The sequence below is a fragment of the Theobroma cacao genome, chromosome 3, assembly GCF_000208745.1.
Source record: "Theobroma cacao cultivar B97-61/B2 chromosome 3, Criollo_cocoa_genome_V2, whole genome shotgun sequence".
Classification (NCBI taxonomy): domain Eukaryota; kingdom Viridiplantae; phylum Streptophyta; class Magnoliopsida; order Malvales; family Malvaceae; genus Theobroma; species Theobroma cacao.
Genome location: NC_030852.1, coordinates 26,094,998 through 26,108,773, shown reverse-complemented (window position 1 = coordinate 26,108,773; position 13,776 = coordinate 26,094,998). Strand labels below are relative to the sequence as shown.

General features: G+C 31.9%; 3 protein-coding genes across 3 annotated transcripts; all 3 read right to left on the bottom strand.

Annotated features, from left to right (window-relative positions):
* Positions 1,708–5,131, bottom strand: LOC18605141 (11-beta-hydroxysteroid dehydrogenase 1B). The gene is made up of 6 exons (XM_018117180.1): positions 4,796–5,131; positions 4,482–4,674; positions 4,294–4,379; positions 2,465–2,596; positions 2,245–2,376; positions 1,708–2,139 (listed from the first exon to the last, which is right to left on the bottom strand). The coding sequence occupies exons 1-6, from the start codon at positions 4,976–4,978 to the stop codon at positions 1,933–1,935; spliced, it is 933 nt and encodes a 310-aa protein (XP_017972669.1). The 5' UTR covers positions 4,979–5,131; the 3' UTR covers positions 1,708–1,932.
* LOC18605140 (11-beta-hydroxysteroid dehydrogenase 1B) lies at positions 8,962–10,814 on the bottom strand. The gene is made up of 6 exons (XM_007037976.2): positions 10,573–10,814; positions 10,277–10,469; positions 10,083–10,171; positions 9,811–9,942; positions 9,518–9,682; positions 8,962–9,419 (listed from the first exon to the last, which is right to left on the bottom strand). Exons 1-6 carry the CDS (start codon positions 10,753–10,755, stop codon positions 9,126–9,128), a joined length of 1,056 nt encoding a protein of 351 aa, XP_007038038.2. The 5' UTR covers positions 10,756–10,814; the 3' UTR covers positions 8,962–9,125.
* LOC18605139 lies at positions 13,159–13,776 on the bottom strand. The gene has a single exon (XM_007037975.2). The coding sequence runs from the start codon at positions 13,774–13,776 to the stop codon at positions 13,159–13,161; it is 618 nt and encodes a 205-aa protein (XP_007038037.2).

Below are 13,776 nucleotides of genomic sequence, written 5' to 3'. Positions count from 1 at the left end.
CGCGGACTACGTTAGATGAATAAAGTAAAATGTTTGGCATGTTAGGCCACTAAAACCAGAGCCTATAGGAGGCGGTCCAAATCTGTTCTTAAACCTTAATTCAATTCATGCCACACTAACACAAGCAGATAACTCCATTGAATTATCAGTTGATTTAATTACTAAAACAGGAGATGCTTTTTTGTTGTGAGCCGACCATGGTATGGCGTGGCACTTCTCTCCACCAATGCATTAGAATTAGATATTTAATTGACTATGGTGTTTGAAGTAAGTAAGATATGATATGTTAATTTTTAAAATTATTTTTATTTATAAAAATATATTTTAATATAAATTTTTAAATATTTCAAACTTTATAACTTAAATCTATAAATAGTAGCATGACAATCAATATTAATTATTTAAATTTTAAAAATGTTATGTTAATATATTTATATTTATTTAGCCTAATTCCTTTCACAAATTTGGAATGATTAAAGTGATATCAAAATTAAGCATTATCCAACCTAACATAATAATTTATATTTTTTCCCTATAAATCAGTCATTTACAAAATTTGGCAGACTCAATAATTTCATTTTAGATTGTATACGGGGGATACTCCTAAGCTTTAGAGCATTAAATTGTTAATTAATTAAATTTGTATTCTTTTTAAATTAATTTAATTAATTTACGAACCCTAACCGCCATCTCTCTTTCTCTTGCATTTTACCTTCTTTGGCTAAATCCTCCTTCTGTTTTCCACTTGGTTTCTTCTCCCTTTCTCTTTCCTTCTCTTCTCTTCGTTTCTAAGGAATTGGCCCAACATTGGATATGGGGGCAATTACTTAGAAGTACATTTTGTACAACAGTCCTTCCTATCTGATAGAAAAGGATCCCATGATCCTGAACCGATCTTGGAGTGTCTCCAGTTGTCTGCTTGAGAATGCAAATTTGGAATTAGCCAAGCATTTGATCTGCTTATGCTTGTAGTTCATTTGCAGAGACAAAAGCAGCGGCATTTCTGGTTACCAGAAGATTTGGCAAGGTATTATTATTCCATCATGTGCTTTCATTTTGAAGAAGCTGTGTGTAGGAAGCAGCAATGTTCTTGATCATTATGTTCTTCTGTATCAAATTTATACTGCCCACATAATCCCCTAGACTCTGACCCATTTGTTCGATTGGGTTGAAATTCTGCAGCAGTTCCATTGTAGTTCAGGATATCAAAAATGGGAAAGTAATTTCATCATTAGAAGAATTGGGATTCCTCGATAGATGGGAAGATACATTCTCACAAATATAATCATATCAAACATGAGAATATTACCTACTCATTTACATTCCATTCTCAAGAATGTAATTGTAATCAACATTGGACCTTAAATTCATTCAATATTAAGGTTTGAGTGTAAAGTGTAAACCGCAGATTTGCCACTCAATTAACGTACCATTTATACCGAATGGGATGATTGGTGTTGTAAAATTACTGGTGATTTTTATATCTCACTGTAATCCTCTATCACTGAGGTGATGGATTCCAACCGCATCTAAGTTTATCACTAGAAAACCAGAACATACCACATGTTCTCTTCTTTTTCTTTTAAAATTCATCCACCTATTTCCTTTTAAACTAGCGTGAAGCGCCAAAGGAGATCTGATAATAGCTCTCTGCATGACAACTGAAAAGAAAATAGTGATACTAAAGAAATAAAGGTGGAAGCAAAATAAAAATACCAGGCGTGCTTCTACATATAAAATTAACTTCTCTCCAACATAAGATGTTTCTAATATCAAACGAATATAACATCTGGGTTCTCCAACTTTAGTTTCATATGCTAAATCGAGTTAAAACTCCACAAGCCACATCAACACTACTCCCTTTAGTTTGCTAAAACCGAATCGCTTAAATCTTGAGCAAACGTTCATTTCTTGGAACAAGTATTGTTGTTGCTAAGATGTTTTCTTTGAAGACCCAGGTCTGCCAACCAAGGTTAAACGGCAGGCCCACTCTAATAACTCAGGGCAAAGCATCTTTAACAACGGTCCCACCCTATACCAAGCTGGCTCTGTCAAGCACCTATCTCCACGGCAAGCGCTTGCCACAATTGCCTTTGCACACCCTTCTGCTGATTCACCCGGAATAAATCCCACTTGCACCTAGCCAGCGATTAAGAAAAATTCCATTTGTTTTTGATATACATAAAAAATAAAAATAAAAATAATAATAAAAAAAACAATGGGGAAAACAGAAATCTCGCTTACCTCTGATGTAAATGCCTCTCCTTGGACCATATCTGTCGTGATTAAGCCCGGGGTGACAATCGTTATTCCAATGTCTGAACCAAACTCAACCCTCAACGTCTCATAAAAGCTAATTAGTGCAGCCTTGCCTGCCTGAAGCCATTGCAGAAATACAAGTGATAAGGAAAATGGAGAATCGATCATCAGGAACTGAGTGAACCATATGGAGGAGATATCTCACATTGTAGAAGCTTGTCTTTGGCAACGGCGCCCATCCAGCAACTGAAGCAATCACAATGATTTTCCCTTTGCTTTTTCTTAGGTGTGGAACTGCGAAATGGGTTCCGTATGCTGAACCCCAGAAATTTGTGCTCTACCAACGCATTATATATATAAAAAGAGATATTTTATTTTCAAACGATGATATAATGCGAATCAGTAAAACGGATCAATCTCGTGGGCTATTTTTCTTGGGAAATTTGTACTGTATAATTAATTATGATCGGTTCAGTGACAGTAGCCGATAGGGAAAGCACAATTTGCTCAGATTAGCATTCTACCTTGTAAAGCTATCCTTAGTTATGAAAGACAATTTTAAACCAAAAAAAAAAAGTTGAACATCCATATTATAAAAAATTTATAAATTTTAAATATAATGTTCTTATTTTTATATTAAATATTAATTTTTTATGATTTTCTTTAAAAAATTTTAAATTAAAAAGTATTGAACATCCGTATTATAAAAAAATTTAAAATTGAAATATAACTTATATCAAAATTAAAACTTTTATTGTTTTTGTGAAAATTAAAGAGTAGCAAATATTTAAAAACAAAAAGAATAATTTTGAAGTTTTTTAGTTGATGTTTATATCTTTCACTGCTTGCTATTTGTTTTTAATTTTCTATTCATTTTTATTTTTTACTTTTTATTTATATTCATTTTTTTAAAAAATAAAAAATCAAAAGTAAAACATTAACCAAACCAAACCTAAATTTTACTCGCCTGAATTTTACGCCAATCTTATTGTCAATATTTATCAAAAAAAAATATTTAGACCCTTCTAAAACTCGAACACCACCAAATCAAACATTAAAAATAAAATTAAAATATCATTAAGAATTTTATTGATAGAATTTAAACTAATCAATTGGTTAACAATAAAATTCAAATTTAGACCCTTTACGAATTTTCGTATGAAATTCATCATGTAATCAATTATTACAAATCAAACTATAATATAAAAATTCAAATGAATAAATATAAAAAATTAATATTTATAATAAAACTTGGGTAATAAATATTTGAAGTAACCACTATTCGAAATAAATTAATAAATGTAGGACTAATCAATTTTAGAGTTTTCCATATATCGGGCGAGGCATTGATGTCTCTAAAACCTAGATTAAGGTATAGACAAGGTTCGTCCATTTAAATAAATTAATAATAAACTATTAAAAGAATTTATATTACTATCTGAATTTTTTTAATATATTTTAAAATAAAATAAAATAAATATTTTTATTAATATAATAACAACTTAAACCATGTATCAGAAGGAGGATCTGAGTGAGGTCAGGCCATGATGTTAGCGAGCAATCCTGCTCGTAGACAGGTGCCCTTACGGAACAACCATGGGTCATGGTCAGAGGTGGAGGAAGCGGGGCTAGTAGGGTCCCCACCCTCCCTAAAAATTTAAAATTTATATATATTGTTTTATTGTATTTTAAAAATTTTAATTTTACTTTTATTTTTTAAAATATTTTAATTTTATTTTTTAAAATATTAAAATTTTCATTTTCATTTTTTTAAATTCAAAATTTTAATTCCGTCATTGTTCATGACCGTTCGTAATTATAGTAACATTGAAACAGACAAATCGCTATTCGGCTAAACCAAGTAGGTGGGTGGACGTGGAAATATACGCCCCACAAATTCCCAAGGAAGAGCAGCCAGTAAACTAATTGAGGTCTTTTTTCTAATTAAATTAATCAATACCTCTCTCATCTCTATGTACACCACGCCCAATCTTTTTTCTAAAAAAAGCTCAAGTGCTGGAAGGAAAAACGTACCATAGTAGGAGCGAATTCAGAAATTTGTGTTACATCTTCAAACAATCCAAGTTTAACAATAGCAGCATTGCTCGCCAAGTGATCCACTGTTGCATAAATTAAACCATGAAACCGCCATCTTAGATTACAGTTTAAATACCAACCATAGACCCATGCATAAAAATGCGCAGATATATATATACACTTACATCGTCCAAAGTAGTTTACAGCTTTGTCAATAAAGCGTTTACAGTCTTCCAGCTTTGAAACATCTGCAGGGATAACTACAACATCTGGTGACCCTAGCCGACGGGATTCATCAGCAACTACGCAAAGACGATCTTCTCTCCTGGCAATAAGGGCTAAACGAGCTCCTTTCCTGGCATACTCGTAAGCAAGATGCTAACACAAACGATAAACAACATGCATGCAAGAGCAAGGTTCATCATTAATTTAAGCTCTGTAATCAATAATCTTATTGACAAGGGATATATATAGTGCGTGATGTTTTCCTTCCACAAACCTCACCAATGCCTGAAGATGCGCCAGTGATGAGCACAACTTTTCCTGCTACATTTTCGCTGCAGAAAGATCTTATAATATAGCTAAAATACTTGAAAATGAGATATGGCGGCAAGAAAAAGAGGAGCAAAAGGATGGCTATAGGAGGAAATAAAATGTTGATGAGCTTGTGAATGAAGTCCATGGCTTTTGCAGTTTGCAGTTGAATGGAGAAAGATGCTCCTTGGAGGACCAATATAATAACACTAGCAGAATAATCAATGAGTGGAGAAACGTGAAAGAGACAGGATTTTTTGTGAGCCGGCAGTGGAGTCAGGAGCGTGGGGAGGGGATTGCTTAAAATAAAAATGGCAACCCTAACTCTAAGACAAAAGGGGATGAAAATCCTCTGCCCCTATATTGTGCCCCTTTCTCTACCTCGTGCATATTTGTTTGCCACGTGTCTCTTAGATTAAGTCTTTTTTTAACTTTGTTTAACCATATAAGAAATGTTAGTTATTGGCAGTTTCATTTTTGATTGATTTTTTGGAGTTTATAAATTCGGTTGTTATAGAATAATTTGTAGGTTGTAAAAGTTGTATAATTTGTGTTAGATTCAGTTGGGGAGAGAGAGAAAGAAACAAAATTGCAAATCAAATAATTGTAGAGTTTACATGCTGTAAACTCAAAAAAAACTAAAATTTATAAAATAGCAAAAAAACTTAAAATACAATTTAGCAATTCAAAAAATCAAAATCTACAAAATAACATAAAATTCGACAAAGTACTTGACTTTTTTTTTATATATATATTTTTAAAAATAAGATAGAGTTCTAAATTTTCTGAATTAAAAAGAAAAAGCCAAAAAATAAAACCTTCATAGAAAATCTAATTTCCAATTTCAAACCCTCTTGACTCTTCTAGCTCCAAGTTTCCTTCCAGTGCTAATTCCCTTTTAATAAAAAAAATGTTCTCAAATTTAGCAGTAGCTTTATTGGTTTGGGCTAGTAAGACTTGGGAGTGGTTGGTACTCGTAATTATTAGCTCCCTTAATTATTAGTATTTATTTTTATCGATAATTATTAAGCTCTCTTATGAGACTATAATTACTATTAAATTTATTTGTATTTTGAAAGTTTGGATGGAAATCCTCTACCCTTGTATTGTGCCCCTTTCCCTATTTTGGTTGGTTTTTTAGAGTTTATAAATTCGGTTGTTATAGAATAATTTGTAGGTTGTAAAAGTTGTATAACTTTTGTTAGATTCAGTTTGGGAGAGAGAGAAAGAAACAAAATTGCAAATCAAATAATTGTAGAGTTTACATGCTGCAAACTCAAAAAAACTAAAATTTATAAAATAACAAAAAAACTTAGAATACAATTTAGCAATTCAAAAAACCAAAATCTACAAAATAACATAAAATTCGATAAAGTACTCGACTTTTTTTTATATATTTTTTTAAAAATAAAATAGAGCTCTAAATTTTCTGAATAAAAAAGAAAAAGCCAAGAAATAAAACCTTCATAGAAAATTTAATTTTCAATTTCAAACCCTCTTAACTCTTCTAGCTCCAAGTTTCCTTCCAGTGCTAATTCCCTTTTAATAAAAAAAAAATGTTCTCAAATTTAGTAGTGGCTTTTATCGGTTTGGGCTAGTAAGACTTGGGAGTGGTTAGTACTCGTAATCATTAGCTCCCTTAATTATTAGTATTTATTTTTATCGATAATAATTAAGTTTTCTTATGAGACTATAATTACTATTAAATTTATTTGTATTTTGAAAGTTTGGATGGAAATCCTTTGCCCTTGTACTGTGCCCCTTTCCCTACCCCGTTCAAATGAGTTTGCCCCATGTCTCATAGATTAGGGTTTTTTTTTAACTTTGTTTAATCATATAAAAAACGTTAGTTAACGGCAGCTTCATTTTTTGTTGATTTTTTAGAGTTTATAAATTCGATTGTTATAGAATAATTTGTAGGTTGTAAAAGTTGTATAATTTGTGTTAGATTCAGTTGGAGAGAGAGAGAAAGAAACAAAATTGCAAATCAAATAATTGTAGAGTTAGCATGCTGTAAGCTCAAAAAAACTAAAATTTATAAAATAGCAAAAAAACTTAAAATATAATCTAGTAATTCAAAAAATCAAAATTTACAAAATAACATAAACTCGACAAAGTACTCAACTTTTCTTTGTATATTTTTTTAAAAATAAAATAGAGTTTTAAATTTTCTGAATTAAAAAAAAAGCCAAAAAATAAAATCTTCATGGAAAATCTAATTTCTAATTTTCAAACCCTCTTAACTCTTTTAGCCCAAGGTTTCCTTCCAGTGCTAATCACATATGACTGTTTGTTGACAGCAACAGGAGGTTTCTTATTCTCTTTGCTCATACTTCTAAGTAGGTACCTAGGAGTCTGAGTCCTGTTCCTCTCCACGGAATAAGCAGCAGTCACTGACTTCCTCAAGCTCTCGAGCTTTTTCAAGACTCTTTTCTTTGAAGATTCAATTGTAGAGACCTCAAAAATAACGCTAGGTTATCTCAAAAGTAAATGCAATAAACTCTCGACTATTTGGTTTAGTTGCTTTTTCAAAAAAATAAAATAAAATATCAATCAAACCAAAGCTAAACATATAACACAATATATATATATATATATATATATATATATATATATTNGAAAATGTCAAATTAGTTCACAATTTTCACTTCATTTTCAAGGCTCATTACTTCTTTAATAATTAATTAATTTAAAATTTTAAATATACGAAATAAGTAAAAAATAATTATAAGTTACAGACAAAAAAATATTCATTCTAAGTATATTTAAAACAAAAATACTTTGATTTGGTATATAATATATATATATATATATATACATATATATATTATACTTTTTATTGAATAAAATGTATATTATCAGTAGTGTTTCGAGATGACTTCAAATAATGCCTGCCTTAATTTGGAAGGTGTAGATGACAACTACCATACGGCCTTGTTTGATTGTTCTTGTCCCGTCCTTCTTGTAAAGTCCCACTCATTTAAAGCGTAAGAATTGCAATCGGTTTAATTGGATTCCATTTGAAAATTTTTAGATGGAATTAATTAAATTTTTATAAAAATATAATCGAATTGATCAAAATATATCTTAACATCAAAATAATTAAAAGTGAATTATATTGATTGGTTCGGTCAATTATAAATATTTTCACTACTTTTTCAACAATTTTTAAAATTGTTTGTAAAGAAAAAATTGAATTTTTTATTTTATGATAAATGAGATAAAATTTATCTTTATTTTGAAACATTTACTTTAAGTTTTTAATACATTAATTTTTATTCTGTAATGTATTTTACTTATTTATGTTAATTATAAAAAAGTTATAGTTATTCTTACATTTAATTACATTGATAATTATTATAATTTATTTTAAGTTGATATATGATATCTTTTTACTCATTTTACTTTATATGTTATTATTTTTATCTTTATTCTCATAGTTTAAGTTAAAATTAAAAAAATATTATTTTTTAACATCATATTTTTATTTAATTACGTATAACTATAGTTTTTTTGTAAAAATTTTTAATAGTTAATTTCAGGGATACAAATCACTTCCATTTTTCATAAAAAAAAAGTAATAATAAATTGTTTGAGTTAAAATTTAAGAAGTGTAATATTACATTTTTATTTAATCACGTGAAATTATAATTTTTGTGTAAAAAATCTTGATAACTAATTTTAGGGATACAATCACTTTAATTTTTTATAAAAAGAATTAATAATTGAATTTTTATTTTATGGTAAATTATATAATTCTTTTATCATATTCATGATGATTAGAAATTCCCTGCCCCTAAAAATGACTTTTTATTATATTGATTATAAGTAGATATGTTGAAAATGAATAATAATAATAATAATAATAATGATAATAATAATCTATTAAAAAAATAATTTCCCAATTACCAATTAAAATCATAAAAATAATAATAATTAATTCTAGTAATCATTCTATTCCTAGAATAAGTACTTCAATCAAATGGTATTGGGGCTTCTACAGATATACTCTAAGCAGTGTCTAGTATACTGTTGTTTTTTGATTTCTTTCAGCTCCTGGTTGGATGATTAAAAGAAAATTCATCCAAATTTTCAGATTCATTTAGATTTCAAAAACTGAAAATTTTGCCATAATGCAAGGAAGAGATTTGAAATTGATAAACCCAACCATCGAAAACGATTTATCCAGCCTGGATTAGTTTATTCATTGTACGAGCTATTCTAGTATTTAAAAAGGTGGACATACAGGGATAAAGCTTTCAAACTTTCAACTACAGGGAGCATGTGGATGCTAATCAATCTGTCTTGATCTCCGGGGACTGGATGGTAGACGGGTAAAGAACTTTCTTTTCTCCAGCGGTGAGGTCCAAAATCTTCTTGCTAGGGGCTTCCTGGTGTGGAACCCCTGGACTTGTGAGATAGAATAATCTGCAACCCCATTCGATCACCTCAGGGAAAAATAATTTCCACAGGCAGGTGGCGCTGTACCATGATGGCTGTGTCAAGGACCTGTCTCCCCTGCACGCGCTGTTCACAATTGCCTGGGCGCATTCGCTAACTGATGCAACAGGAATTGCGCTCACTTGAACCTATTGATTCCACAAGGGAAACTGTCAGATTTGACATGTATGAACGTCCACATATAGCAAAACTATAGCATACATAAGACGAACTAAGGGCGCCTTACATCTCTCATGTCTTGCTCTACTTCCATTTTGCCTTCCTTCGAAAGGTGTTTGTCTCGGGTAATTTCAGACTCTATGTGCCCGGGTGTCACAATCGTTATCGTAACATCTTGTCCGAGTTCAATCCTTAATGTATCGAAAAAGGCAGCCAATGCTGCTTTGCTTGCCTGAGATAGCCATTGAAGCGTTAGAAGTACTCATCACAAAACACAAATTAAGATAAAGGGGAAGGGAAATATTTTAAGATATGTTCTTGTCTAAACATAAGAGTCAGAACAAAGGTGGTGATAATTACATTGTAGACGCTTGTTCTCGGTTCAGGCAACCATGAATTAGCGGAGGACAAGACAACGATCTTGCCTTTGCTATTTCTGAGGTGTGGCACTGCGAAGCGGGTGGTGTAAACTGAACCCCAGAAATTTGTGTCCTGGTGAGAGGAAAAGGGGCATCGAAACCCCAGAAAAGTGAGCAAGTTTAGACAAATGAGAATTGAGATTCATATCCCTCAATTTGCTATAAACAGTACTTGAGATGTGGTAATTGACTTAAAGCCAGAAAATCTTTTACCATTACAGCTCTGAAATTAGTCATATCTGGAGGTGCACCTTCAAACATGCAGACTGAAGTTATACCAGCATTATTCACCAGATGGTCCACTGTATCCAAGAGGCCATGACTTACACAGTGTTGACAATTTTCATACGATAATTAATAGTAACAATTACTAAGAACACGCTATGTAAATAAAAGTTTGCACTTACATCTCCCAAAATGATTGACAGTTTCCTCAACAAGTCGCTGACAGTCATCAACGTTTGAAACATCTGCACGAATTGTTATAACATCAGGAGATCCCAAATCATGCGCTCTATCAGCAACTTCTTGCAGCGATTTCTCTCTTCGTGCTGTGAGAGCTAAGCGGGCTCCTCTTCTACCGTACTCATAAGCCAAATGCTGCAAAAATCACAAAGAAATACAACTTTTCTCATCATGACAATTAACTTTTGCCTCCAGCAATTTAAGTTGAGTTTTCTCTCTCATGAAACATGTAAATTACCTCTCCTATGCCTGAAGAAGCACCTGTTATGATGACAACTTTTCCGGACACGTTTTCGCTAAAAAAGGAGCCTAAGGTGGCGAGGAAGAATTTAAAGAGATAAAATGGTGGTAAGAATAAGCATAAAGAGAAGAAGGTGAACCAAGGAGCTACGAGGTTCAGAAACTTGTGAATAAGATCCATGGTCTGTTACACGTACAGAGAAGAGAGAATAGGAGAATTAATGTATGACATGAAATTATAAAACCAATTGAGTATGCAGAGTGTTTATAGCCAAATTGCCATGCAAGGTTGTATGGCAAGGACTTGACACGTTCATTGAGGGCTGAGGCAAACCCAATATGGCATTCACATTTGTCCTCTGATTCCCCTCTCCTTGCATGCTGGCTCACTGCCAAGGCACTCTTTCCTTTATGACTTGGCGGCTTGAAAGCAAAGATAATCTGCTATATGCCATCTTCACCGTTTGCAATTTCGATAATAGAATATACTCGATCGTTCTATCCCATGAATATCGTTTTTATTTGTCCCATATTAATTTCCGATATGAAGAGCAATAAAGAAAAATCACTCTTCCTTTTCATTATTACCCCCAACTATAACAATTTACTTTTTCCTTTTTTTTTAAAAAAAAAATATAGTTTCAAAAAGTAAATTTATAATCAATAAAAATTAAAATTCAACTCAAAATTTCTAAATTTTGAATAAAATTAAATCAGACATTGTATATAAGACCAAGAGAATAAAAAAAATTTAGAGTCCAAGAACATTATTAGTTAAGAGTTAAGAGACTATGTTTGAAAAATATTTTCAAGTTCCATGCATATTAACATGATCTTAAAACAAAGTTTATTCTCAATATTAGAAAAATTTACTTTGTCAAACAATTTTTTTTAGACCACGCACTTAAACATCTGATTTGTTGGTTAATTGATTAATTGGTGCATGATTTCTGTTTAAAAAATAAAATTTGAATCCCCTTTTTCTCAATTAAAAAAATATTTAAAGAGTATTATGACTTTCTGAAACATTAGTGTCGGTTACCTAATGATTAGAAAAAGATTAAGAATGAGAATCATATATAGATAAGAAACTCTTAACATAATAATTAGAGTTATATAAATAACATACTAAAGATTAGATTATAATATCATTATAATAACATTAAATTAAGATTATGGTACTATAAGTCCAATTTTCTTTTAAATGATCCAATTATATATATATATATATATATTTCATTCTTTTTGTATAAATTCACAATTCAGTATATGATTTCTCATTTCATGATATCACCAACCTGTCTTTTTTTTTTTCTAAACCTCTATCACAATACTATCCAAACTACACCTATTTTCTTTTCAGCAAAAACCACCACTAACCAACGACCATCAAGCTCACTACACGGACTTTACCCGTAACCATGTAACCACGTTGCTTAAAACCATCGGAAACCTCTTGTACGTTGTTCCAAGTTGTATTGGACCCATATCACTTTTCAGCCACCAAATCAGGAAGCGTCACCACCGGATTCTCCATCTTTCTCTAATCTATCGATCTTCGATCATCGGAGCTCCCGTTGGCCATCCCACGCGTCCCCATTGGCCAAGAGACCGATTTCCTTGTTTTCACTTGCCCCCATGCATCGCTGTCTTGTTCTCGTCCTATTAGTCCATGGTAGCTACCATATCATCGTCGAAATCACAAAAAAATAAAAATAATTTTTTTAAAAAAATATTTTATAAAAAATTTTAAGTATTATGCTTTTTAAAAATAACACTATAAATCAATTGAACTAAGAAACTAGCTAATCTAATTAATAATGTAATTACTTTGGAGCTGCATTGAAACATGTCATTACTTCAGTAATTTTTCTGTCGTGTAACTTTTTCTTTTGGGCAAAAAGATAAATCACATTTCCATTCAAATAAAGTATATGGACGGTGCAACTTTTTTATTTGTCCAATTTAATTTGGTGACCATACCTTTTTAGTCCCATAGAAATTTCGTGGCTTCTTCCTTCTGCTCTCTGGAAATACATAGTAATATCCTACGGAATCTGAAAATTCATTGCAGACATGGCAGCTCAAATTCTTCCGTTGATCATCCCACGCTTCGATTTTATGGCATTCCACATGGAAAAAGGAGTGGGGTGCCAGTGCTAGTTGCCCTCCCAAGCTGAAATTACTGGATGTTATGGAACCTGGGATTAATTAGATTGGGTTCCATTTCTTCAAAATTATGTTCTGAGTTAGATGCTTGAAGTTGAGCATTTTTATAGTTTATTATAAACACGTACGTGATCAGAGACCAATCTCTTTTCAAAGCCAGAATTTGGATCAAGTTCATGTGAGTAAGAGACTATATATACTGGTAACTATACTCTCCTCTGTACAAGAGATAAAAACCAGCATCAGCTCCAGTAAGTGACAGAAAAGAAAGTACATCTTGGAGGTTCATTTAAGAAAATTAAATACTAAGAAGCTAATATAGCTTGTCATGGTTCCAGGTATAAAAGTGGTTTAATTTTCTTCTGTGCCCCATATTATATATTTGCATAATTCCCTTTCCCTTTATTCACTGCTACTAATTAAGTAGTAATCTAGCTTCAAGCCTTCTTTGCCTGTTGACCCTTGCAATGAAATCATCAGCCCTTTTCTTCAATTCTTCAGTAGGCAAAATAAGCTCATGTTCTCCTCCTGAAGCTTCTTTTTCCCTCTTTACTTCTTTAATTTCCTCAACCAGTCTTCCTGTTACTGACACCACTTTGCCTCCAACTTGGCAAGTCCTCTTCAAATTCTCTTGATCAGACGGTTCCATTTTCTGCTCTTTCTTGAGTTCCAGGGTGGAAGAATTTCGAAGGCTTCGACTTCGATCAACGTACTCATCATAGTACGCATCCCCTGGAAGAGAAGGCCCCGCAGCAAAAAACCTGGATTCTCCAATGAGGAGAACAACAATAAGGTTGCCTACGAGGAACAAAAGCTTGGGGCTGTATAAGATTGAACTCATCTTTGGTAGAGAGATGAAGAGAAAGCCCTTCATTGAGGAACACAAGTAGGGGAACCAAAAAGGGCTGGAACAGAATACACTGCTAGTAAATGCTATGACAGTGTAGAGAAAAAATTTGTCAAGAAGCTGCTGCTTCTTACACTTCTTGGATTTCTTGATGGCTTGAAACTTTTGCATCAAGATAGGGTCCAT

Bases quoted from the DNA above. Each gene is read 5' to 3' on its own strand.
- LOC18605139 (XM_007037975.2), bottom strand. From the start codon at position 13,776: ATGGACCCTATCTTGATGCAAAAGTTTCAAGCCATCAAGAAATCCAAG.
- LOC18605140 (XM_007037976.2), bottom strand. From the start codon at position 10,755: ATGGATCTTATTCACAAGTTTCTGAACCTCGTAGCTCCTTGGTTCACC. The intron at 10,172-10,276 runs GTAAGTGCAAAC...TCTTGGATACAG, and splicing joins TGTCAATCATTTTGGGAGAT to TGGACCATCTGGTGAATAAT. The intron at 9,683-9,810 runs GTAATTATCACC...TGGCTATCTCAG, and splicing joins CGAGAACAAGCGTCTACAAT to GCAAGCAAAGCAGCATTGGC.
- LOC18605141 (XM_018117180.1), bottom strand. From the start codon at position 4,978: ATGGACTTCATTCACAAGCTCATCAACATTTTATTTCCTCCTATAGCC. The intron at 2,597-4,293 runs GTACGTTTTTCC...ATGCGTTGGTAG, and splicing joins CTGAATTCGCTCCTACTATG to AGCACAAATTTCTGGGGTTC. The intron at 2,140-2,244 runs GTAAGCGAGATT...ATCGCTGGCTAG, and splicing joins GAGAGGCATTTACATCAGAG to GTGCAAGTGGGATTTATTCC.